Genomic DNA, 26,093 nt, shown 5'->3' with positions numbered 1-26,093 from the left:
TGCATCTGCTCTGTGTTGTTCTTCCTTATGTTCATATGGTGTATGGACTCCCCCCCTTTTGTTTCTTTATAATATTTCAGAAAGCATGTGCTGCTTGCAATACAACTAGCATCTCCATGCCAAATTCTTTCTGTGGAAGCAAATGGGCTTCTCTCCCCACCCCATCAGGTGGAAAATAGATTCACCTGGGCATATATATAAAGTCCTGATTAGTTCAGTAAGACTTACTCCCTTGTAGGTGTGTAGAAGTTGCCTTTTAACTTACACTGTTGGAAGAAATATGGAAAAGACAACTAGTGAAGTAGCAAAGTTTGTGCTTTTCTTTGGAAATCGGGCACTGGCATATTGGTCCAATTCATTTTAGCTTAAATGAAAGGGGTCAAGAGGGAAGGGTTTGGCTTGAGGAGAAATGCGGGGCAAAGGAGGGGCCCACTGATACCCAGGAGTCCCCGGAAACCTGAGGCTGGCTCTGCATGCTTCTCTATGTATATGTGCTGCCAAAGCGAGCACGCATGCTTCTCTATGTGAAGTGTTGGGAGAGTTTGTTGAGCACCTGTCAAAACGTCATAAAATCATAGAATTGTACAGCTGGAAGGGAACCCAAGGGTCATCTAGTCCAGTCCACTGCATTGCAGGAATCTTGCCCACAGCCGTCCCAGGGTGGACTCAAACCACCAACCTTCTGGTTAACAACCAGACACACTGGCCCATTGCGCCACAGAAGGGCACATCGTTATAACATGGACCCAGTGTTTGAAATTCCCATTGTTCTAGGCGCATTTTGCAACGAGGAATTTCATTAGCGTGAGCAGTTTCTGAGTTCTGGGCGCAGTACTGCGGCTAAGATTTCAGCTTAAAACTGCAGAGTGGAAGGAAAGGAGGACCTTTTTCTGCCTCCACACTCCCAGCTGCTCTCTGAAGACTCGATAAGAGACCCTCTTAAGAATATTAGGGGAGTGTGCAAGGGAAAGACTAGACCATGTGAAAAATGAACATAATATTTTAGCGGCAGTTCATTCATTTCCAGCTTTGTATACTTGTTATTAAAAAAGTGTGCCTAGACATTCTGTTGTTGCACCCATAACCTAGGCTTAAGGTGTCATTTCCCTCCTAGCTTTCATATCTAACACTGCACGGGATCCTATCTGAGTCAGGTGAGCCACAAAGTGTAAGTGGCCATATTTATTTTGGGTAAGTTTTCTGTCTGAAAGGCCCTTGCTGATCCAATCAGTAGGAAGAGGTTGTATCTTCCAATGTCCTTCCGTTTGTTGATTGGAAATAGTGCTGGGAATTCTCTGTCAGAGATCTTTAGGCTCACTCCTGCTACAGAACGGTTGTTCCTAAAGGAGACAAAGTGACAGTGGAACTACTTATCTGTAGTGCAAAGTGACAAATGGTTCCTTGTGTTCTAGACAAGAAATGAACTAGACCAGAGGTCACCATTGTGGTACCCGTGGGTGCAATGGTACCCTTGGTCTTCCCTTGGCACCCACAAAGCCTCTGAGACCCCCTCTCACTGCCCTTGCCCTTTTCTCCCTTAAACGGGACATAGAGCTGAAGGAGGAAGTTGGAAGAGTGACCCGCTTTCCCTCCCACTTCCTCTTTTTTTTTACCAATAAATTTTTATTCAATTCAATTAAACAAGAATACAATAATGCATCTATAGAACGTAAATCCAATACATTGCGGCTTCCCTCCTCCCACCAAATGGTAAACTATTTCAATCCTCTCTCGTATTTTCTAACTTAATTACAGTCTCAGTGATGTAGGAGTTATGCCATTACAACTAGCAATTTCATTCCCTTGTAATTGTCCTTAGCATAATCAATAAATTTACTCCATTCTAACAAAAATTTCTCATCGTCCTGGTCCCAAACTCTATGGGTTAATTTGGCCATTTCCATATACTCCAATACCTTCGTTTGCCACTCTGTAATTGAAGGAATCTCCTGTGATTTCCATTTCTGGGCAATTAATATTGAGGAGGAGGAGGAGTTGAGGGCACTAGGAGAAGGGGACGACAGAGGACGAGATGGTTGGACAGTGTTCTCGAAGCTACGAACATGAGTTTGACCAAACTGCGGGAGGCAGTGCAAGACAGGAGTGCCTGGCGTGCTATGGTTCATGGGGTCACGAAGAGTCGGACACGACTAAACGACTAAACAACAACAACAACAACAACAATATTCTAGCAGCCACAGTGGCGTACATTAAAAAAATATTTGATCCACTTTTAAGATTTCTTTATCTACTAGCCCCAATAGAAACCCTCCCACTTCCTCTTTCCCATCTATGCGCTTTTTGAGGCTCAGGTTAATTCTGTTGCATCCGACTTTCACCCAGCTCCCTTGGAAAAGCAAAGCAGATTCCCACATATATTTCCACTCTTTCTCTTATGGGGAGAAAAGTGACCAGAGGGCCTGTGACCCGTGGCACTCCCCCACCACCCAAAAAAATCCAGTTGTGCTGATGAGCCTTAAATCTTGGGCGACCCCTGGACCAAACTCTTCTTGCCGTCTTAGCGTGCCCAAGTGCCTTCATCTTTTGTGCGAATAACTGAGAGTCCTGGCATTTCTCGCTTCTCCTGGGGCTGAAAGGGAGGCCGTGGTGCTTCCTTGCTTGGCACCTTGCCCAGCCCAGTAGCCAGTAAGATGTGGTAGCCAACCACCTTCCCCAAGGCCATTTTGGCCTGCCTCCACCTCCACTGGCTTGCATGTGATCCGAAGTGGCTTCTGCTTGTGTTGCAGAAGCCAGCAAGAATCTCCAGTCTGTTTGAACAGGCCACATTTGGCTCGGGAGAAGCAGATTTCGGGAGTGTAAGGCTAGGAATGTTTGCAGAGAATCCCAAGGCGACAACAACAACGCCGGCAAATTAAAACGGCGCTGCCAAAATTGTGGGGCACCAGACCTGTGTGAATAAGCCTGGCACTGAATGTCCCAGGGGAGTCTGTAGCCAGCAGGACTCTATTGATCTTGTCTGTGGTGAAAGCAAATAGATGTTAATGCCTCCCCCCTCCAAAAAAAGGGTCCTGTCTCCATTTGCTGGTGATCTCGAGTCTGGGATGGGCTTGCTGTCTCCTCTCTTGGTTTTCTCAGAGTCCAGGAATGTCTCCAGGACACTGCAGAAAACCCACAAGCTGAAACCAACTAGCAAAAGTGAACATGACCTTGTTAGAAATGTAGCTGGTTCTACAGCTATGGGTTTTGAAAGAAGGGCATAGAGATGTGGAGGCTGTTGCCAGGTAGCACATCACTCGTCCCGACTCCTCCCAATCATGCCTTCATTGGATCAGGAGGGCAATCAGTGTTCATTAATTTATTCGTCATTTAAATGCTACCTTCTCTGCCACGATGGTGGTGTGAAAATCAGGGCCTCCTGTGCTTTCAGACAGACCCCAGGGTATGGTTTGAAGGCACTTGAGGCTATTGCCAACTGGATAAGAAACCAACTGGATAGCTCAGTTGGTTAGGGGATGGTGCTGGTAAAGCCAGGGTTGCATGTTTGATCCCCATGTGGGAAAGCTGCATATTCCTGCATTGCAGGGGGTTGGACTAGATGATCCTCAGGGCCCCTTACAACTCTACAATTCTATGATTTATGATTCTATGAAACAAACCTTGCCGAAGCTTGGCAGGTCCAAGCCCGGTCAGGGCTTGGATGGGGGACCACCTGGGTGCCGTATTTATGCTGCCTTGGGCTGTGTGATGGAAGGAATGTCAAATATAAATGCAAGAAAAAATGTTTTAAAAATAAATAAAACATCAAAATCTATCACCGGGGACACTTTTTACAGTTTAAAATTGGTATCAAAATAAACACAGCCCAAAAGACTCCAGCAGAAATCCTGGCCAACCCCACTACCCAAAGAGTTCCAATATAGCCCTTAGCCAACATGCAGCTCCTTCTGAAAAGTCATGTGACCAGCTTGTGTCAAAAAGCCAGTAGAGACGTAGCCAGAATCGCTTCCATTGGCACTGGATTCTGCAAAGTAGGTGCTGCTACAGAGAAAGCATCGCTCCCTAGTGGAGATGGCCATCACCCTTGATCACTGGTGATGCTGGTTCCCTGCTTCTGCAATTTCAGCCAAAGCGTCTTTAGTCCCCCAACCCCCCTCTGAACTCTGAGGCTGTTTCAGATCGAGTGTTGAATGTGCATCGTTTGTTGACTTGATAATGTCAGTGTATCTTTTATTGCTGTGGTTTATCGAAACATTTTGTGAACCGCTCCGGGACTTCTATGAAAAATTGGCACGGAAATTTCATAAATGAAAACGCACTACAATAAATGCTCAGAGAGAGACAACACCAGAAGCTGTGGACTATAAACAACAAAAGAAGGCTGTTGCCTTTGTGCCTTGCTTGTAAGCTTCCTAGAAGTATCTGTTGGGAAGAGAAAGGTAGGCGGACCTTTGGTTTGTTCTAGCAGGCCTTTTTCTAGTGTTCGTAACACTGAGTCAGTTGGGTCAATATATTGGCTTTAAAAGCTGGGAGGTGAATAAGTAATTCCTTCACTCTTCCTTTCACACAAACACCAATTGATCTTCTAAGCCTCTAACCATAGTTTCCCACTTCTACCTGAACCAGGAAAATACGGGTAGCAGCTTCGGAATAAGCCAGGATATTAATCCAACTTCAAACCATGAGTCAATATCCTATCCGGTTACAAAGCTTCCTGATATGGATAAACTGGGTTAATGGAAGACTTCTAAGTTTTCTGGCACATGCTGTGAAAGGAGGATCAAGTGGGCTGTATGTTTGCCTCCATATTGATTTGCTTACAGCTTTCCAGAGGACAGGCTGCTCAGTCCAGGTTCAGTTTGAAGAACCCTAAGAAGGGAACAGTGGTCATCTAGCCCAACCCCCTGCAATGCAGGAACCTTTTTGCCCAATGTGGGGCTCAAACAGGCAACCTTGAGACTAAGAGTCTCATGCTCTACTGACTGAGCTCTCCCCCTCACCAACATTTGGGTATCTGGACAGTAGGCTGAACAGGAACACAGTTCACCTGGTCACACCTTTCTCATTATGGTGAGCTGTATTGCATCTCTAAAGGTAAAGGTAAAGGGACCCCTGACCATTAGGTCCAGTCGCGGATGACTCTGGGGTTGCAGCGGTCACCTCGCTGTATAAGCCGCTTCTGGTGAACCAAAGCAGCGCACGGAAACACTGTTTACCTTCCCTCCGGAGTGGTACCTATTTATCTACTTGCACTTTGACGTGTTTTTGAACTGCTAGGTGGGCAGGAGTAGGGACTGAGCAACGGGAGCTCACCCCGTTGCGGGGATTCGAACCGCCGACCTTCTGATCGGCAAGCCCTAGGCTCTGTGGTTTAACCCACAGCGCCACCTGCATCCCTTATTGCAGGCATCCCCAAACTGCGGCCCTCCAGATGTTTTGGCCTACAACTCCCATGATCCCTAGCTAACAGGACCAGTGGTCGGGAAAGATGGGAAATGTAGTCCAAAACATCTGGAGGGTCGAAGTTTGGGGATGCCTGCCTTATTGCATCTGCATTAAGTAGAGATTGCATCTCTACTTAAATTCTATTAATTATTTCTAAATGTGCCTCTTTCTATTTAATTTCTATTAAGTATTTCTAAATGTGCACCTATACATATAAATTATATTCTGCACATTTTATGCAGATTGTCCTCTTTTTGGGTGATGTGTTTCCTAAATAAGTGGCCATGCTGGGACTGTACCACTGTATATAGAAGGCTATACCCAGCTTACAATGTAAGCCACATTTATGGGTCCCTACTAAGGCCAAGTCTCACTGCGGTGATAAACTTATCCTTCTCCCTCACACTTATTTTTAACAGGGACAGGTTCATATAGCCCAGTTTTCCCACCTCACTTGGCCTAAATTACTGAAAGCTGGTAGGCCAGATGATAGGGCTGTAAAAAGGAATTTATAGCATTGTTGTTTGAGAACCTTACCGTATCTCTAATCCTGGGGTAAACAACTTTCTTTTGGCTGATGGTCACGTTAGGATTTCTAAGTCGGTGCCATAGCTGCCAACCCTCCCCTTTTTTTGCGGGAAACTCCCTTATTCCAAGCCACACCTGTCAACTTCCCCCTTTATAGCTGGGAATTCCCTTATTCCAGCGCTGTCTCCCACTGCTATCCTGGATTGTTAGATATACCGTAGACCAGGCATCCCCAAACTGCGGCCCTCCAGATGTTTTGGCCTACAACTCCCATGATCCCTAGCTAACAGGACCAGCGGTCGGGGAAGATGGGAATTGTAGTCCAAAACATCTGGAGGGCCGAAGTTTGGGGATACCTGCCATAGACTGTTCCCGGGACAGGTGAGGCTGCTGATCCCTTATTTTCAAATCCGAAAGTTTGGCAGCTATGGTCAGTGCCATAGGCCCACACTTGACCACACTTCTCTCCCTTCCCCCAGATCAGCCGCCACAGAAAGAGCGAAAGTGTGCACACAAAGGTCACTTTTCCAAGGGATCTGGGCAAAAATCAGATCTAGTGAAATGAACCGGAGCCTTGAAAATCTGAAAAAGGAAGCAGGAAAGAGTTTACATTTACAATGTTTACATTTCTTCCATTGAAATCAGTGTGACTTTAAAGAGCATAACAGTTTCGGCTAGGTCTTGATCCTAGCTTTCACAGCTGATTTCTCCTTGTGTTAACCTTGCTCAAAAGATTCACTGACATCCCCTGGTTTTTAACTGGTGTGTGTCTTCTATGCAGGAGGCGAGCTTGAATGGTAAAGCCCATCTGCGTTTTGCCCCGCCGTAAAACTGCTACCGTATATTCTGGCGTATAAGACGACTGGGTGTATAAGACGACCCCCAACTTTTCCAGTTAAAATATAGAGTTTGGGATATACCCGCCGTATAAGAAATACGACCTGGCGTATAAGACAACCCCCGACTTTTGAGAAGATTTTCCTGGGTTAAAAAGTAGGGGGGCTCTGGGGCGAGGGAGGGGGGGAGGGGATAAATTCAACTATGAAATGGACCACCTTTGACTGTCCACCTTCACCGGACTTTCTCGTGGCAGGAGGGGGCCTGTGGATGGCAGATGGGAAAAAGGCGGATGTTTTGTTTTTAATGTGTAAAATCAATAAAAAAAAATTTTTTTTACAGTACCTTTTAACCAAAAGTTTTTTAAAGTCCATTTTTGCAAAACAACCCATGTGCGCGCACACCAAAAAGCGCATTTTTCAGCTTATTGTGGGCCCTGTTGACTTGTTATGCTTGGAAAAGACAGCATACCCTGTCAGCCTGACCGGAATCCTCATAAAAAACAGCCCCAGCTCGGGGAGAAAGAGAGGGAGAAAGGGATGGTATAAACCACAAATAACGAAATATGAAACATATAAAAACACAGCTTCTAAGATGACAATTTCTCCTCAGGAGCAAACAAATTCCGAGCCAACTACCCAACGAGCAGGAATAGAAATTACACTCTCCTGCTCCAGCAGGGTAGGAATCTGCTGCTTGACCTCAAGGCAAGTCGCTTGCTGGCTTTTGCAATAGAAGGCCTATGACTCATTGCTCATATTTGCTAGGCTGTAGCCCTAGTTTGAAAAGTCCTGAGGCAGTGAAAGAAGTTGCCACTGCAGAGCCTTCTGTCCTGTTCCCTTCCCAGGCTCTGTTGCTCACTGTCCACCCACAGCTGCCACAGGCATTCAAAGTCCTGCTTGGCTTAGAGGATGGAGGAAAAGTAAACAGTGGGAACCAGGAAGGAATTGTGCAGAAGGCACAGTGATGGCCTCCCACTAAAGGTAAATGCTGGTTCTCTGGATTCTGGCAGGACAGCCTTCACCAACCTGTTGTCCATTAGATGTTGTTGGACTACAACTCCCATCAGCTGCAGCCGTCATGGCTGATGGGAGTTGTAGTCCAAAACAGCTAGAGGGCACCAAGTTGGTGAAGGCTGTGCTAGGGCAACAGTCTTAAATAAGAGCTAGTGGTTTAGTACTTACAGTAATTTCTTTGACTGAAACAAAAATAAAGACTTGGGTTTATGCTTATCTGAAAGTCCAGGTCATCTCAAACCACAATGGCCTTCCCTTCTAAATGCAGATAGGTAGGGGCTTACTGCAGTTCCACAATACATGGTGGTGAATAGCTGACATATTAGATGTGTCTTCATAGGCTCCAGTGATGAACTCCTTCCATACTAAACAATCTTTGATACTGATCCCTGGTGGTGCTGTGGTCTAAACCACTGAGCCTCTTGGGCTTGCCAATCGGAAGGTTGGTGGTTCGAATCCCCGCAACGGGATGAGCTCCCATTGCTCTGTCTCAGCTCCTGCCAGCCTAGCAGTTCGAAAGCACGCAGTGCAAGTAGATAAATAGGTACTGCTGCAGTGGGAAGGTAAACGGTGTTTCCATGCGCTCTGGTTTCTGTCACGGTGTTCCGTTGCGCCAGAAGCTGTTTAGCCATGCTGGCCACATGACCCAGAAAGCTGTTGGTGGACAAACGCTGGCTCCCTCAGCCTGAAAGTGAGATGAGTGCTGCAACCCCTATAGCTGCCTTTGACTGAACTTAACCATCCAGGGGTCCTTTACCTTTTTTTTTTACTGATCCCTGGCTCAAATTAAAGCATTGCTTGTTTAATGTCAGATCACTTGCTTCCCTTGAGGTACAAAAACTTCTTTTCCATAGCTTACAAGGCCTTCCATAGCTTGCATATGCCTTCCATTCCTTCTAGGGCAGGCATCCCCAAACGGCGGCCCTCCAGATGTTTTGGCCTACAACTCCCATGATCCCTAGCTAACAGGACCAGTGGTCAGGGATGATGGGAATTGCAGTCCAAAACATCTGGAGGGCCGAAGTTTGGGGATGCCTGTTATAGGGTGCTCATTTGTTCCCCATGAGAACCAGTGTGGTGTAGTGGTTAAGAGCAGTAGACTCGTAATCTGGGGAACCTGGTTCATGTCTCCGCTCCTCCACATGCAGCTGCTGGGTGACCTTGGACTAGTCACACTTCTCTGAAGTCTCTCAGCCCCACTCACCTCACAGAGTGTCTGTTGTGGGGGAGGAAGGGAAAGGAGAATGTTAGCCGCTTTGAGACTCTTTCGGGTAGTGATAAAGCGGGATATCAAATCCAAACTCTTCTTCTACTACTACTTCATAGAGAACAGTCCTTTATTTGAAGGGCTTGGGGACGGACGGACAGTCCTCTCTTTTCCTTTCGTTCTTTCTTAACCCCTTACTCTCCAAGCAGTGTACAGTAAGATAAAATACAGTACAGTAAGATAAAATAGAGATAAAAGCAGCTAAAACTGATAATTGAAAAACTGACTTAAGACACCTGCTGAGTGTCTTTTTTCGAGGCCTTCATTCAGCATTTTCAAGGAGTCCTGTATTTGAATGGCTGTTTGGTTGGAGGCTGTTTCAAAGATATGGAACCCTAAAGAAGGGAGGAGAGCAGAAATGAGGTCTTGAAGTTGCCCACTGACAACAGCCAACTAAGCAGAGACAGAGGTCACACCTAGTCAGCCTTTCCCACTAAGATGTTGTAGATCTACTTGTATTCTAGTAATTATTTCTGCATTTGACTCTGTGCATATAAATCAGCACATGCAAAATTCATGCAAACGTCTCGTTTTGGTGACACAAAACTGGACACTTTAGTTCTTCATTTGACAGCGCAAGGAACTGAGACTCAGTCAGCACCTGACTTGGCTTCCATTCAGCAGTGCCTGACCAACAATCTATTGGCGTTCTTCAGGACAGCCGTCACTCAGTTCCTAGGTGCCGATATCCAACAACTGTAGACTGAATCCAAACTATTCACACATAGTTCCGATTTGACACCACATTGTGCCACTCAAAAGCTGGCATGTGAAGATTGGATTTCACATTTTGTTTTGGATAGTGGCATTTGTTATCTCAGAATGTGAGTGTGTTGTTGTACACTTGTCAATAATGTTGTAAAGACCATGAGCTCTTGATTTTTACCTCTATGATTCTGGGATTGTCAGTCTTGGTGCACAGTATTTAAAGGCATATGAAGATACACAATATGAGGGCAATAAATGTTTTTTGTAAGGAGTGCTAGCAGCCAACAATGGCAGCCCTATGTTAAGTTCTCCCTCTCGCTGTGCTGTCCTGGCTCGGGCTAATGGGAATTGTAGCTCAAAACATCTGGATGGTAGCAGATTGGCAAAGGCTGACAAAGTGCAATTTACCTAGTATCCTGACAACCCATTGGTGGCAGCTAATAGCATTGAGTTTGGCTAGAGAATCACACAACATATTAGGACATAAGGGATTCGTTCCGACATGTTGTTTTTTCATGTTGAAACACTTTGGAATGCCTTGTTCTTGTACTTGTGGATAACACATCTAAATCTTTAAACAAACTCTTAGTAATGCCCCAGAGTGTTTATGAACTACGAAAGTGGTGGTGTTGGCCAGTATCCCTGTGGGCCGTGACCATCTCCAAAATACTTTTTGTAAGTTGAAATTGAAAGGTCATCTAGTACAGTGTTCATCAACACTGGGTCCCCAGATGCTATTGGACTACAACTCCCATCATCCCTTACCATTGGTTAAGCCATACCTGCCAAGTCCTGGACTGCAGAATCCAGGACCGGCAGCCGTGTGATGTCGCTTTGCCCATCTATGGGCACAAAAGATGGCCGGTGCCGGCAACAGAAGTCACGTCTACGCATGTCCGGAAGTGCGTAGATGCGACTTTCGGCGCCGGCCATTTTTGGTACCCATAGATTGGCAAAGCAGGGGGAAAGAATGGCCGCCGGCAGGAGAATATAAGGGAGAATAACGGGAGACGAAGTGATGCAGGGGACCGTCGGGAAACGGTATGAAAAAACAGGGTTTTCCCGGGGAAAACGGGGTACTTGGCAGCTATGGGTTAAGCTGGCTGGGGATGATGGGAGCTGGAGTCCAAAGCAACATCTGGGAAATCAAGGTTGAAGAACACTTACCTAGTCCACATCATAATAGACACTCCTGCATAAATTAGCCACACCCTTGCTGCTTCGTACAAATTATTATGCACCACGTGGTCAAAGGAGGGTGCAACATGAACTGGGCAGTGTATCCCTTCCTGCAAGGAACTGCTTCATAAAAGGAAACTTTTTCCTTGGTGTAACTAGACACAAAACAGTAGTCCTACACAGCAGGCAACGCTGAGACGCATCAGAGCACAACTCACCCAACTGAAGCTGCTCCTCTTTTTCTGACAGCCATTTCAGAAGCTTCTGAGGACTGCCTTGGTCACAGAAGTCTCCTGGGCCACTAGGGTAGGCATAGGCAAACTCGGCCCTCCAGATGTTTTGGGACTACAACTCCCATCATCCCTAGGGGTGATGGGAATTGTAGTCTCAAAACGTCTGGAGGGCCGAGTTTGCTTATGCCTGCACTAGGGAAACATCCTTCTTCCCCCAAAGATTGACAGATGGATGGTGTTGCTATAACTCACATGTTTTGCATGCAAGAAGTTCAATCTCTAGGTGGGTCTGGGAGAGAACCCTCTCTGAAAGCCTGGGTGCTCTTGCCAGTCAGTGTAGACACAACTGAGCTAGATGGATCAAGGGTTTGACATGGTATAAGGCAGCTTCCTGCATACCTAATGGAGCCTAGAGAAGTGGGCTTCACCTTTCAGGTGAATGATGAAGAGGGAGATGGTCCAGCAGCCGCTGTATCCTCCACATCTTCCATTCCAGGTTCTACACCCTCATCCTCTACCTCCATCTGCTCTGGTGGCAAGAAAAAAACCCTTTTTGGGGTGTTTGGAGGGAAGGAGGATGAATGGAAGTACTAGAATAGTTGGGAGGTGCCGCATTTACGTACCACTCCACCACTAACACTGAATGTAAAAGTCTGGTTCTCCAGGATGTGACCCCTACAAAGGGACCAAAACCAGTTTAAATGTGAATGAACATATCCCTCTATTTTTGTGCCAGTGCTCAAGTTAAGTCCCAGCTGGTCAAGGGAGTTCTCATGAAGGGGGATAATGCATTGCACTCATAGTAATGAATGAGGATTTGAACTAGTATTATTATTGTATTGTTTATTCAATCTGGAAGCATCTTCCGTCATGGAAATGTTCTAATTCTAGAGGAGGCTTCTCCTCTCTCGCTCACGGAAAGGTCTTAAACACGAGTCTTGGTGACGAGAGAAAGGGACCCCACGAGGCTCTAAGTCAGGGTTGGGGACCTGTATTGTCCCCAAATGCTGCTAAATCAATGATTTTGAGAATTGGAGTCTGGCTATATCTGGAGGGCCATAGGTTCCCCGCTCCTGCTTTTTAAACCTTTGAGGGATTAACTGAGAACAGAGCACATTTGGTGTGAATAATAATAATAATAATAATAATAATAATAATAATAATAATAATAATGTGGTACTGTGTGTCGGTATTGGCAAACTGTGCTCATGTGAAACTCCAGACTGAAAAACATAAAGGGGGCAAACGAAGAGGAAGTTGTTTGGGGGAGGGAAAGAGCTTGGTTTAAAATGCCACAACATAATTTAATTAAAAGAAGCCATTAAGCGGGGCAGTGGGGGGAGGGAACCTGGGGAGATTGAAAACAGGAGTTGCTCAGAAGTCGCAACAATAATAAGATGTTCAAAAGCAAGATTTAGATGGCAGGGATGAGTTAGGATATAACTTGGCATTCCTTCCCCACCCACCCCTTACACATTTACTGTTTGCTAGCACAGAAGTGTGTTTTTGAGCAGAGAGAGAGAAAGAGAGAATAGCTTTGAATAGGACAGTTACTGTTATAGGATTTTTTTTGCCATTTCCAGCCCCACAAGTTCTGCCAACCTCTTCATTGGCATTAGACGTCTACCTGAAGTAACTTGAGACCTGACTTAAATATTGTTTATCTAGGCTTGCCAGCTTGCAAACCTGAGATTTCCTTCTCTCCTGCTAAACCTACTGATTAAGCCAGAGACGCCACGGCCTCAGCTTCTCCTGCGTGTTCCTCTTACCCTCCTCTCTTCCTCCGCTTCCTGTGGTCAAAACTGACCATACAACAACTATTCCCTTGCTTATTTTCTTGAGTTCCTTTTGTTCTCTGGTGTACGGCGATGACTTTACAAATAATGTCATGTAAATTGCATGGTTGTCTTAGTCTGTTCTCATCATTATCTTAAGCCTTGTTCTGCATCTGTGAAGTTACACAGAGTTCTTTACGCTGAGAAGTTTTTAAAGCAGATGCATATGATTAATTCCCAAGGGCTAACATGAACCACTTATTGCAGGAGTAGGAAACATGGTCCGTTCCAGATGTTGGTGGACCAACTCCCGTAAGCCCCAGCCAGCCTAGGCCAGTGTTTCCCAACCTTGTGCCTCCAGCTGTTTTCGGACTACAATTCCCATCATTCCTGACCACTGGTCTTGCTAGCTAGGGATGATGGGAGTTGTAGTCCCAAAACATCTGGAGGCACAAGGTTGGGAAACACTGGCCTAGGCAATGCTCAAGGGTGAAGCATAGCTGCCAAGTTATCCCTTTTTTACAGGGATTTTCCCTTATGCTGAATAGGCTTCCTCGCGAGAAAAGGGAAAACTTGGCAGCTATGGGGTGAAGAGTGCTGATGTTGATTCTCCCTAACTTAGGTCACACCCGCATCATATGGGGAAGGCATGTGACTTCCCCAAAGAATCCTGGGAACTCCAGTGCCCATCAGCTGATGAACAGTAAAACTGAAATCACAGCACACAGTGATGCCAGGCACCACCTGATCCACTTTCCAGATCCACCTTCCAGATCCACCATCCGCCTTCTAGGCTAGAATCTGATAAGGATCTGGCTGGCAGAGCCCAAAAATATTTTCCATTCTTACATTAGAGACTCATGATAGTATAAAATTGTGGAAGTTGATGGGTTGCGCTAGTTGTTTATTTGTTAAATTTGTATCCCGCCCTTCATCCCAGGGCAGAAAACAAGAAGGGATAAAGCTGTTTTAAAAAATCTTAAAAACTATTTTAGTACAGGTGCAGACTGGAAAAGGCTTGTTAAAAGAGGAAGGTCTTCCGTAGGCAAGCGGAGGGCAGCCGCCATAATGCTAGGTGTCCAGTTGTGTGGAACAGGCCTCTGGATAAGATGTTATGGGGAGCATGCAGATTGTTGCGTTGAGAGGTAGGGGAGTGAGATTGCACTTGCTTGTGGTCAGAACATGCATAGGCTTTCCCCATGCCTTCATCTGAAGAGATGCCAGTGGCTGTCAGCCCATGTGTTCGTGTTCATCAATGATGTGCGAAATAGGCTCTTCTCATTGGCTCCTCGGTCTTTCAGTCTCCTCTGCCCACCCAGTGGCAACTCTTTTGGTGCAAACTGAGCAACGCCACTCATCCCCAATACCTGATCATCTTCCCCACCCCATATGGGATTGAGAACACATGAATGAGAGTCAGAAAAGGGCGAGTAAGGTGCCTGTAACACCCACTGGCAATTATCCCGCACACCATCACCTGTCAAACCTCTTTGCATCACACGTACCGACTTCTGTGGCCCTCCTGTCTAAGCATAAATTGAGGTTCTTTGGGTGCTGGTTTCTCTAAAAGGTAAAGGGACCCCTGACCATTAGGTCTAGTCACGGACGACTCTGGGGTTGCGGCGCTCATCTCGCTTTATTGGCCGAGGGAGCCAGCATTTGTCCACAGACAGCTTCCGGGTCATGTGGCCAGCATGACTAAGCCGCTTCTGATGAACCAGAGCAGTGCACAGAAACGCCGTTTACCTTCCCGCCGGAGTGGTACCTATTTATCTACTTGCACACAGACGTGCTTTCAAACTGCTAGGTTGGCAGGAGCAGGGACCAAGCAATGGGAGCTCACCCCGTCACGGGGATTCAAACCGCCGACCTTCTGATCGGCAAGCCCTAGGCTCAGTGGTTTAACCCACAGCGCCACCCGCGTCCCTGCTGGTTTCTCTACCACTCGCCAAATGCCATACTTGTAAGGAGCAGCCATGGATGCTCAGAGGACATGGCACCCTGGGTAGAGCTTCTTCAAGCGGTGCTTTGTGTCAGCACATCATGTGCAAAATGAAAGTCTAAATGCCTTCAATCTGATCAAGAGGCTCTCGCCTAAAGCCAGTGGTCTCGATCTCATGCTAATGAAGGAGAAGGCACAAATACAAATACTGCGGCTGCGTAACCCACCCAGGAGAAACCATTGCAGCAGTGAACACAGTTGCCCACTGTTAAGATGTGCCAAGCACGCTCTCTCCCAACGTTTGTGGTTCTCCTGAAAGTCTGGCCTTTTGAAATGGAGATATTTCGTATCGGCCTCAGCAACTTAACCTTTGTACCATTTTAACACAGTCATTTTTTTTAGTCAATGCAGTGGCAGCTACAAGCTTCACCGTGCAAGACAAATTAACGGAGCCCCCAAATACATTATCTTTTCCCCAGCTGTTGTTGATCTCCCAAAGTTTTCAAAATACTTCTGTAGTTACTCCCTGTCTTGCAGAACCTTACCATGAGAACTGAGTTGGAGCAAGGGCCAGGGCCAGATTCAGGATGGGTGCCACACAGGGTGCAGAGTTGAGGGGGAACCAAACAACAACAACAACAACAACAACAACAACAACAACAACAACCCTATATTCATATGGGTACCTGCTGAGAAGATCCATAAAAAAGCAACTGTACCAAAAGGAATTGTTGTGAAAATAAAATTATTATTTTTCTGGGCGGGGGCAAGTTTTGTCCTTGCTCAGAATGCCATAGTACCAAAGTCCACTCCCATAAGGGGCTGTAAAATGCAAGTTTATACCAGGTCAGATTATTTGTCCATCTGACGCAGGGTTGTCTACTCTGTAGGGTTGCCAGACTCAACAGTGGACACTACTTCTGTGCCTTTAATTGCCCTGCTCTCTTTTTGAGTCTGGAAACCTTAAAGAGAAACCAGCAGACCCTTTGCTTGGAAATTAAACAAAGGGTCTGCTGGTTTCTCTTTAAGGTTTCCAGACTCAAAAGAGAGCAGGGCAATTAAAGGCACAGAAGTCCTGCCCACTATTGAGTCTGGCAACCCTACTACTCTGAGTGGCACTGGATCCAGGATCACTAGCAGAGAGTCCTTCCCATCACCTGTCACCCAGTCCTTTAATCCATAGGTTAAAGGGATTAAATATGGAATTAAGCGTGAGACTTTCTCTATGCAAAGCATGCATTCTAACACTAGACTACAGTCCCTTCTTCCCTGTCTTGTAGTCTAGCAACATGTCTTAATGACTGACCAGCCATAGTCTCAGGGATGTATATATAAGCAATGTGTGCCTTAACTCAAGGATAGCGAAATTTTGTCTCTCCAGATGTTGATGGACTGCAACTCCCATCATCCTTGACCATTGGTCATGTTGGTTGGGGCAGATGGGAGCTTCTCTGTCCCTTCTTTATACCTTACAGTCAATTTGGAAGACATTACAGTTCAACTAATTTGAAAATGGTTTTCGTTTAGACAATGTCCTGTGGGTGTTCATAGTATGGTCAATTCTGTCTTAGTCAGGTTGGGTGAATGAAATGAACTTTGTAGGTACATACTAGAATTAAGTAAACAGTTCTTAAAGATAAAATTAATGCATTTGCCCAGACTAATTTCTGATGTCAGAGACAGGCAGACAGACAGACAGACAGACAGACAGACAGACAGACAGACAGACAGACAGACAGACAGACATTGTAATAGTATTTTTCCTTGCTTTTAGAAGCAGGGTTTGAATTTCACCTCTGGCTGTGATGCCACAAGGTGAGATTTGTGAAACAGCCAGAATGAAATGCAAAACTACTTGAATTTCAAGTCTTTTCAAATTTTGTTTCTGGATACGAAATGGGGACCTTTTCCATGATACAGGGCATGATTTTTTCCAGTAAACCTAAAAAGGCCCTCCCTTGACTACCACAGTTATGTGACAACTAGGCACTGTATGGAAGCAGATAGATCTTCCAGACCATATGGTTTACCATCTAATTGAAACCGACAGAACAAAGGGAAGGTGTGGACAGAATTTAACACAGCCAGCAGCCCAGAACAGGAATGGGAAAATTACCTGTTATGAAATGGTTCTGATTCTCTCAGTGAGTGTTGTTGGGGTGTGGAAAACATCTCACAGGAAGGTTAAACCCCATGGCGAATGTAGCTCACAGCTCAGTTCCAAGAAGGGGGAAGGTGACAGAAAAGCAGGCTATCAGCAATTGCAAAAACACTGAGACTAGTTTAATCCAAGTGAAGTTGTGCAAAAATGCCACATGTTTTCATGGCTCATATTTGTTTCAATGTTGAGGGTTTGCTCAATGTCTTATCAGTATCATCACACAGTAGCAGCCTTGGCTGCACATCGCTTAAAGCCATAAGCTAAACTAAAGATTTAAACTTAAGATGCTAGTGCATCTTGTCAAAATCGCAGGTCCTTTGCTCCTCCCCTGCTCTTGTTTCTGGAGCAAAGCTGTGTGCTAAGCCATGGTTTTATCTGAACCCGGCTCATGGTTTTTCCAAACAAACCATGAGCTGTAGCTAAGGCTTGTTCTTGGCTTACCGCTCCTGCTTTCGGGGAGACAAACCACAAGCTGAAGTTCAGACATCATGCTGAACAGCAATTTGTTTTATTTATTTATTTCATTAAATATGTATATACTGCTCTTCCTTTGAAGATCTCAGGGCGTAATACTACAAAATAAAAACACAGTACAGTAATCGCAAACGATATATTCAATTTCCCTTTGCCAAAAATTTTTGCTTTCTTTTTCTCTCTCACCCCCACCCCCCAATCCACATCTAGGAAGAAGCTTCCAATGGCTCCAGCCCCCTGGGAATGTTGACGGACACTTGCCACAAATTGGATTCGACCCTGTTGGGGAAAGCGGAGGACAGCTTGGGGAGGAAACCTTATCTTCTGGGTGTGGAGCCTTTCGCTCCAAAAATCTGGAGCGCAGAAGGCATGGGAGATTCCTATACGGCCACCTTCCCCAACGGGAATGGGCTCCTGTCTCCTTCAGCAAGCCCTCAAGCTTCCACCACTTACAGCAATGATTATAGCCCGTTCTCCCATTCCTTCCCAGCCTCCCCAACATCTCAAGACCCATCATCCCTGCTGGTTTCCAAGGGGCACCCTTCCTCCGACTGCCTCCCCAGTGTCTACACCTCTTTGGACATGGCACACCCTTATGGCTCCTGGTACAAAGCCGGCATCCACCCGGGCATCTCCACCACCTCTAGCAACCCCACGGCTTCCTGGTGGGACATGCACTCCAACAGCAACTGGCTGAGCTCCCAGCCCCAGTCAGATGGACTCCAGAGCTCCCTGCAGACCATGCCCAGCCAGGCTCCCATCAGCCCCCAGCTGCCCAGTTACTCTTCTGAATTCACCACCTTAAACCCTGCTCCATACCCGGCTGTGGGCATCACTTCCTCGTCGCACCTTCTCCCTTCAGGTCAACATGTGCTGCCCCAAGAGATGTACAAGCCCAAGCCGGTGGCCAACAACTCCCTGATGGAAGGTGGGATTGGACTGAAGTCCGGAAGAGGTGGCTCCTTTGGGAGTACGGCGGGCCGGTCGACCTGCGACTGCCCCAACTGCCAAGAGCTGGAGAGGCTCGGGGCCTCGGCAGCCAGCCTGCGGAAGAAGCCCATCCACAGCTGCCATATCCCGGGCTGCGGGAAGGTCTACGGGAAGGCCTCGCACCTCAAGGCCCACCTGCGGTGGCACACCGGGGAGCGCCCCTTCGTCTGCAACTGGCTCTTCTGCGGCAAGCGCTTCACCCGCTCGGACGAGCTGGAGCGCCACGTCCGCACCCACACCCGGGAGAAGAAGTTCACCTGCTTGCTTTGCAACAAGCGCTTCACCCGTAGCGACCACCTCAGCAAGCACCAGAAGACCCACAATGAGATGGGGGTAGGGAAGCCCCCCGATGGGGAAGCAGAACGGGAAGAGGTGGCCGCAGTGGCCGGTTCTCCCAGCGCTGCCTTGCAGGACGGCCTCCCTGGAGACGAGAAAGATGCCACCAGCCCAGAGCAGAGCAACCTGCTGGAGATCTAGGTCGCTGGGGCTGGGCGCTTGCTCCACCTTTGTTTCAGCATACCACCCTTTTTTAATGCCTCTGAGCGAAATAATTTATTTCCCGGGGGAAAGCACAGATGCAGACCTCGTGCCAAATTTCACTTCCCCTCCAACCCCCCGAAACAAACTTTGCTGAGAGATCCCTGAAGGTCCACGACGTTGTGGCCAAAGACACAAATATCCGAGCCAAAATTTTGAAGCTAAGTCTCCGGTCATCCTCTGGATGGTTACAACCAAAGCTCGTCCCTGCCTTGGTCTCGGCATGGTCACTTCAAGGGAATGGACAAGAAATCTGAAGTCATGCCATGCAGAGTCGGCCAACTCAGGCAGGGCACCAATAAAGTGGGTTTTTCTCAGGGTATGTATAGGAATCGCCTTTTGTCTAGCGCAACCCACTGAGCATTCAGTTTGAATCACCTCCTCTAACTTTGTGCAGTGAGCAGCAGTCTTGCAGCAGGTGGAAAGAAGAAGGCGGCGAGAGGTCTGGAGCAGCTTTGAGACTAAGGTGGAATACCTGCCTCCACGGAACATACCCCTGGTCCAGAGCTCTTAAAGAGGCAAGCGCAATCTCTAGCTCAGGACATGGCAAATAGGCTTTATAGGTCCAGATTCGGAAGGGGCTGCTGTTCCTTTAAGGATGGCAAGCTAGGGCAAATTCCACTAGAGGCGGCTTTTCAGGTACACACTGCAGCACTGATAAGAAAAGCCATAACTGGTGATACTCTTAAAGGTACAGAAGCCATCTCCGGGTCTGGACATGCATGGGACTAATGGGGAATAGAACTGACTGGTGGAGCATGGAAAAAATTGAAGCCCTTTTATATGCAATTGGGAGCCATTGTTTGGGGATTTGTACAGGTAATGGGAGCTTTGCCATTAAAATCCCATTCAATTTAAAACGAAGCATGTTGCTCTTGGGCAGTAGCAGGCGAGTTCAGAGGACAGTTTGGAAAGGGGGCGGATGGCGATCCAGTTACACATCTCTCTGTTCTTCACACGCAACAAGGGCGCCATCCTGCACTGCTCCCTCTCCTGTCAATGCAAGTCTGGCAAAGGCCATGCAGTCTGGATGGCAAAGTGACGGTGGTATAACATCGTTCCAGATGTCTTTTGCAAGTGCCAGCTATGCCTCTGCTTCTGGTTTAGAATGCATGTACCAAGCTGAGGACCATGGGAATGGAAGCCGTCCCCACATGGATAAAAGACTATATTCAGACAGTTGGTGGACATGGCGCCATACTGTTAAAAACGGGACTCTTTTCATTGAAATCCAGAGATTTCTTCTGATGCACTCTGCTAGATGCACAGAGGTAAAGAGGGTTGGAGAGGAACAAAGGCCAACCACTCTGTAGAAGTCAAGAAAAGGGGCAAGTTGTCCCGCAAAGGTGCTACAAGACCCTTGGAGCTCCCTCTCCCCATGTATTTAATCTAGAAGTATATTTATGCCTTAAATTATGATGACAAATTAACAGAGGGAAGGAGGCAACTGGGTTCTCCAAGAGGCCTCTTTAATGTGAGGCATCTGTTATCTAATCAGGGTAGTCTCTCTGTTAATTGGGGGGACTTTCTCTGTGCAAAACAGCATGATCTATAACTTGCTCTGTTTCTTTTGTTTTTTGTTTGCTACGTAAAGTGAAAAAAATGGAGTATTTATAATCTTGAAATGCTTTTTGTTGTTGTTTAAGTTCTGTGTCATTTTTTTTACAATCCATTGGGATTTTGAAAACCCCTTGTTAATATCAGAAATACGGAGCCAGATTTTCAATTTGCTAAGTGCACCTATTTGGGGGGGAAGGGTTTAATTTGCTTTAAGACCTCTGGCTTAATCATCAGTGATGGGGAGCTACTGGCAACATGCCCCTATTTTGGGGGGCAGGGCTGGTCTAAGACATTTTGCCGCCTGTGGCGAAGAGCAAAACGGTGTCCCACATTCCATGTTCAGAAGTTGATTTGACTGGCAGGTGAATCTTATTTCAGTGCTGATAATGAGGTAGTGACCTTCACCATACCTGAGGCTCAGCAGGCTAATTTTGGGGTTGTAGGACTGGCAGAGCACAGTGGTCAGAAGTAGCAGAGCAGAAGTAGCAGAGCACAGTGGTCAGAAGTAACAAACAGGGGCTATCTTTGACATATGCCACCATGGGCGTACCCAGCGAGGGGCAGAGGGCAGCTTCCCCCCCCCCCCGAAGCAAAAAATAATAATTACTGTATTTTACGGACCATAACCCGCACTTTTTCCCTCCGAAAACTGAAGGGGGAAAGTCACTGCGGGTTAAGGAAGTCGGGCTGTTTTTGCCCCCTCCGCGGCTGCAGCTAGCGACAGGAACGTGGGAGGGGGGAGGAGCAGCCTGAGCTGGGGGGGGCGGGGCGGACGGAAGCTCCATCCTTCCTTCCATCCTTCCTTCCCACCTCTTCCTTCCTTCCTTCCTTCCTTCCTTTTTCTCTCTCTCTTTCTCCCTCCCTCCCTTCTCTCTCTCTCTCACCCCGTCTCTCCTTCCTTCCTTCCTTCCTTCCTTCCTTCCTTCCTTCCTTCCTTCCTTCCTTCCTTCCTTCCTTCCTTCCTTCCTTCCTTCTCTCTCTTCCTTCTCTCTCTTCCTCCTTCCTTCCTTCCCTCTCTCTTCCCCTCTCTTGCCCCCCCCCCCCAGTTTTGATCCTGGGTACGCCCCTGTATGCCACCTCTCTCTGCCCAATAGTATGGCCAACTCTGATTTGGGGACAGTGCCTTTCTGTGGATGCATATTGCTGAACTGCTTCCATTTTCCTTAGATCCTCCTGCCGTTTCGGTTGGCAGCATGACACATTACAAAGAGGCTGCCATGGAAGATGGCATTCCTGTGTCTGCCGCTTTTCTCCTATAACATTTGGGCACCTTTTTCAGGTTGTGACTTTCTTTATGTTGGGTGCTTCTTCCCACATTGTTCATGGGCTGCACATCATTTGATGGTGTCAGCATGCCTAAACATTCTTGGGAGAGTGAGGGCTACCCATTATTAAGCAAGTATAGAATCATAGAGTTGGAAGAGACCACAAGAGCCATCCAGTCCAACCCCCTACCAAGGAGATATGGTTCAGCATCTGTGTAAGAAGAGCGGTACACTTATTTCAGCAACAGAAGTAAAAAAAATATTAAAAAATAAAAACCTACGTTTTGCCTGCTCAGTGGCACATCTCACATGGATATATTTTTTTTAATAACAGTTTGGACTTTGCTTGTTTTTAATTTAATTAAGAATAAAATATAAGCTATGTTGTGGGGGAAGCTTAAAGAAACTCGATTCTTATGTTTGGAGGAAAGCACAACCCAGTGCTTCTGTACCACAATTCAAATAAAATTGCACTCCGAAGGCTTGCAATGTTGTGGCTATTTATGGGTTGGGCCTTTATAGTTGTTAACAGCCTCACAGTCATGCTGGGTAACCCTGAGGTCTACTTTTATTTATTTTTAAAAGCTGCCTTTTGGTCGCAAAACAAGCCCCAGCAGCAGCGCTGGAGTTACAACACACCATTCGGGGGGAAAACATAATAAATCAAACTCGCAACTCACAAGATTAAATGGGGAAAGAGTCACCGTAGTGGATCTTCCTCTGCAGGGCACAGCTGCAAAGTTTGTTGTGGCTTTTAGGAAAGGGATACACAAGGAGCACACCTATTGGAGCATTACTGGCCAGTTTCTGGTGGAGCACCTGGTGTCTGCCAGTTGCTAGGGCTTCTTCAAAGGATGCTGGACTAGGTGAGGCAAGAAGAAAACTTCGCACTCGGGATCTATTAACATAGACTAGGCGTGCCTCAACTGTTTAAGAGCTGCTTAATAGTATGGCATTCATTCTTGCTTTGTAAATTTAAGACCACATGGGAAGACCACAGGGATTCTAGAAAAGAAGACACACAATATTGAAGTCCCCTCACCCCTGTTCTATGGTACACTGTCAGTTCACAATGGGCAAGTCCAGGGGCCAGCAACCTTTTTCAGCCATGGGCCGGTCCACCACCATCCCTCCAACCATGTGGTGGGTCGGACTATATTGGGGGGGGGGGAATGAATGAATTCCCATGCCCCACCAATAACCCAAAGATGCATTTTAAATAAAATGACACATTCTACTCATGTAAATACACGCTGATTCCCGGACCGTCTGCAGGCCGGATTGAGAAGGCGATTGGGCCACATCTGGCCCCCGGGCCTTAGGTTGCCTACCCCTGGGCAAGTCCCAGATCTTCTACATGTAAGTACCCTTATACATGCCCCCACAATCCCCTGAAATACAGTGACATTCAGGGCCAGACATGTACAGATTCATTGGTAGATGTTCAACTTCCAAGGTGTCTAGCAAATTAGGGTGAGTGTACAATGGGGAAAATATTATAATAATAATAATAATAATAATAATAATAATAATAATAATAATAATAATAATAATTGTCAGAGGGCCTGGTATGGCTACTCTAGAGTAACGACTCCAGCATGGTCTTTTAAGGCTTTTATTAAGTGCTGATTATTTACAGTGTTCAGAGCAGTAAAAATGCATCCTTAAGGTGAGGTGTCAGAACTCCCGAATGGCGATTGGCGCGTTTTCTTCCAGCACCACAGCTTTGGCAGACCCAACCTCTTCCCCCTACGTTTGCGTCGCAATTCGGGAGTTGGGGGGATTGGCCTCCCCCCCCCCCGTGCGTCCAACTTCCTGTCCCACCTGCGGCCTGGGCTCCACAACCTTGCCTGAGCCTCGGACACCACTTCCTGACTCTCCGCTGGAGGCAGAGCTCTCCTTACTCTCTCCAGCGCTTGGGGATGGGCTGGAGCTTAAGATGGGAGGGACTTCCCTGTATCCCTTGTCCCTCACAATAATAATAATAATAATTTATTATTTATACCCCGCCCATCTGGCTGGGTTTCCCCAGCCACTCTGGGCGGCTTCCAACAGAAACATTAAAATACACTAATTTCTTAAACATTAAAAGCCTCCCTGAACAGGGCTGCCTTCAGATGTCTCCTAAAAGTCTGGTAGTTGTTTTCCTTTTTGACATCTGTTGGGAGGGCGTTCCACAGGGCAGGCGCCACCACCGAGAAGGCCCTCTGCCTAGTTCCCTGCAACTTGGCATCTCGCAACGAGGGAACCTCCAGAAGGCCCTCGGTGCTGGACCTCAGTGTCCGGGCAGAAGGATGGAGGTGGAGACGCTCCTTCAGGTATACTAGACCGAGGCCATTTAGGGCTTTAAAGGTCAGCACCAACACCTTGAATTGTGCTCGGAAACGTACTGGGAGCCAATGTAGATCTTTCAAGACCGGTGTTATGTGGTCTTGGCGGCCGCTCCCAGTCACCAAGTCTAGCTGCCGCATTCTGGATTAATTGTAGTTTCCGAGTCACCTTCAGGGGTAGCCCCACATAGAGTGCATTGCAGTAGTCCAAACGGGAGATAACTAGAGAAACTTCAATGGCAATTTTATTTTTTCATGACTTTGAAAATGGGACAAAAAGGCATCCCAATCAGGACAGGGGGCACTGCTGTTTCTTAAGGGATGGGTGGGGGCAGACAGCAGCTGTAGTCCCAGAACTTTTTGGAGCTTTTAAAAAAAATAATGGTAGCAACTGCAGTGCCTCATTAGCCTGAGAATCGGTCGGCTTGCCTGTAGGTAACCTCAGTGACTATGAGGTAGGCATTGCCTCTGGAGGTCAGGCAGGGGGCCATATGGGATTCTCCTGCGTTTAGTTCCCATAGCGGAGAAGGAATCACACCCCCGCAGGGCAATCATCGCAAAGCCCCCAAACTGTTGTTTGGGAAATGGTGACTACCCGAGATCCCAGCCCCCCTTGGAACAAAGGCCTTCTGTCAGCAAGGCTTTCACAAGGGCACAATGGACCTTTGTGAAGAGACAAGCTCCCGTCAGAAGGAGCAGCAATTACAGCTAACACCAGCCAGCCTTGACTTTAACTCCTTGGGATTCGCTATATTGTCCTAGCCCAGCCTAAAGGGAATATATAAGATGCTCAGCAGGTCCTCTTCCTCACAACATTAAGCGATAACTGGGCGCCATTGTGGCTACACTGTTGTGTTGCTGTCTGAAGCCATCTTTACAAGGATGGAAGAAGGGTCTTCAGCAATTCTGGGCCAGTGGGCACATTGGGAACTCTGAGAACGTGCTGTGGACACTGTTACAAATGGCTGCTGTGGACGTGTGCCCATTCGCAATATGGCAGTGCCCATTTCACAAAATCATGGTGAGGCCAAAAGGTAAGTAACTTGCCCAAGAGCCTGGGTATAGTGCAGATGTGAGGTTCTGAGCCCCAAAACACAAAATCACTGCTCTGAACTTACATCAAATAGGAAAACAAAATTTAAAAAATCCTTCTGGTAGCACCTTAGAGACCAACTAAGTTTTTCATGGCGACCCAGGTGGCGCTGTGGTTAAACCACGGAGCCTAGGACTTGCTGATCAGAAGGTCGGCGGTTCGAATCCCTGTGATGGGGTGAGCTCCCGTTGCTCGGTCCCAGCTCCTGCCAACCTAGCAGTTCGAAAGCATGTCAAAATGCAAGTAGATAAATAGGAACCGCTACAGCGGGAAGGTAAACAGCATTTCCATGTGCTGCTCTGGTTTGCCAGAAGTGGCTTTGTCATGCTGGCCACATGACCTGGAAGCTATACGCCGGCTCCCTCGGCCAATAATGTGAGATGAGCGCGCAACCTCAGAGTCGATCACGACTGGACCTAATGGTCAGGGGTCCCTTTACCTTTTACCTTTAAGTTTGTCATAGGTATGAGCTTTCATGTGCATGCACACTTCAAACTTAGTTGGTCTCTAAGGTGCTACTGGAAGGATTTTTTTTATTTTGTTTTGACTGCATCAGACCAACACGGCTACCTACCTGTATCAAATAGGAAGATCATTCTCAAACCAACTTTCCCCAAACAAAGGCTCCCCCCTGTGAAGTCTCTTGTGCCAGCGGAATATCAGCATTGGCTATGACCCAAGCCAGATTTCTTCCTCACCTCCACTGATGTTTCCTCACAGTTAAAAGCACTGCTGCTCAATGACCGGTTCTCCACAATATGTCAGATGTTACAAGTCCAATATACAAAGCCCATC

General features: G+C 47.0%; 1 protein-coding gene across 1 annotated transcript in view; it reads left to right on the top strand.

The window, feature by feature from the left end:
- The window catches only part of SP7 (Sp7 transcription factor), a 34,494-nt gene extending 13,431 nt beyond the window's left edge, over nucleotides 1-21,063 (top strand). The window contains exon 2 of the mRNA XM_035101218.2: nucleotides 17,734-21,063. Within this exon, the coding sequence (XP_034957109.1) occupies nucleotides 17,767-18,990 (1,224 nt within the window). The 5' untranslated portion in view covers nucleotides 17,734-17,766 and the 3' untranslated portion in view covers nucleotides 18,991-21,063. The remainder of the gene's footprint in view (nucleotides 1-17,733) is intronic.
- Nucleotides 21,064-26,093: the final 5,030 nt, after the last annotated feature.

Source organism: Zootoca vivipara, chromosome 2, assembly GCF_963506605.1.
Source record: "Zootoca vivipara chromosome 2, rZooViv1.1, whole genome shotgun sequence".
Taxonomy (NCBI): Eukaryota; Metazoa; Chordata; class Lepidosauria; order Squamata; family Lacertidae; genus Zootoca; species Zootoca vivipara.
Note: the sequence above shows the minus strand (reverse complement) of the source record. Positions and strands in the feature narration are given on the sequence as shown.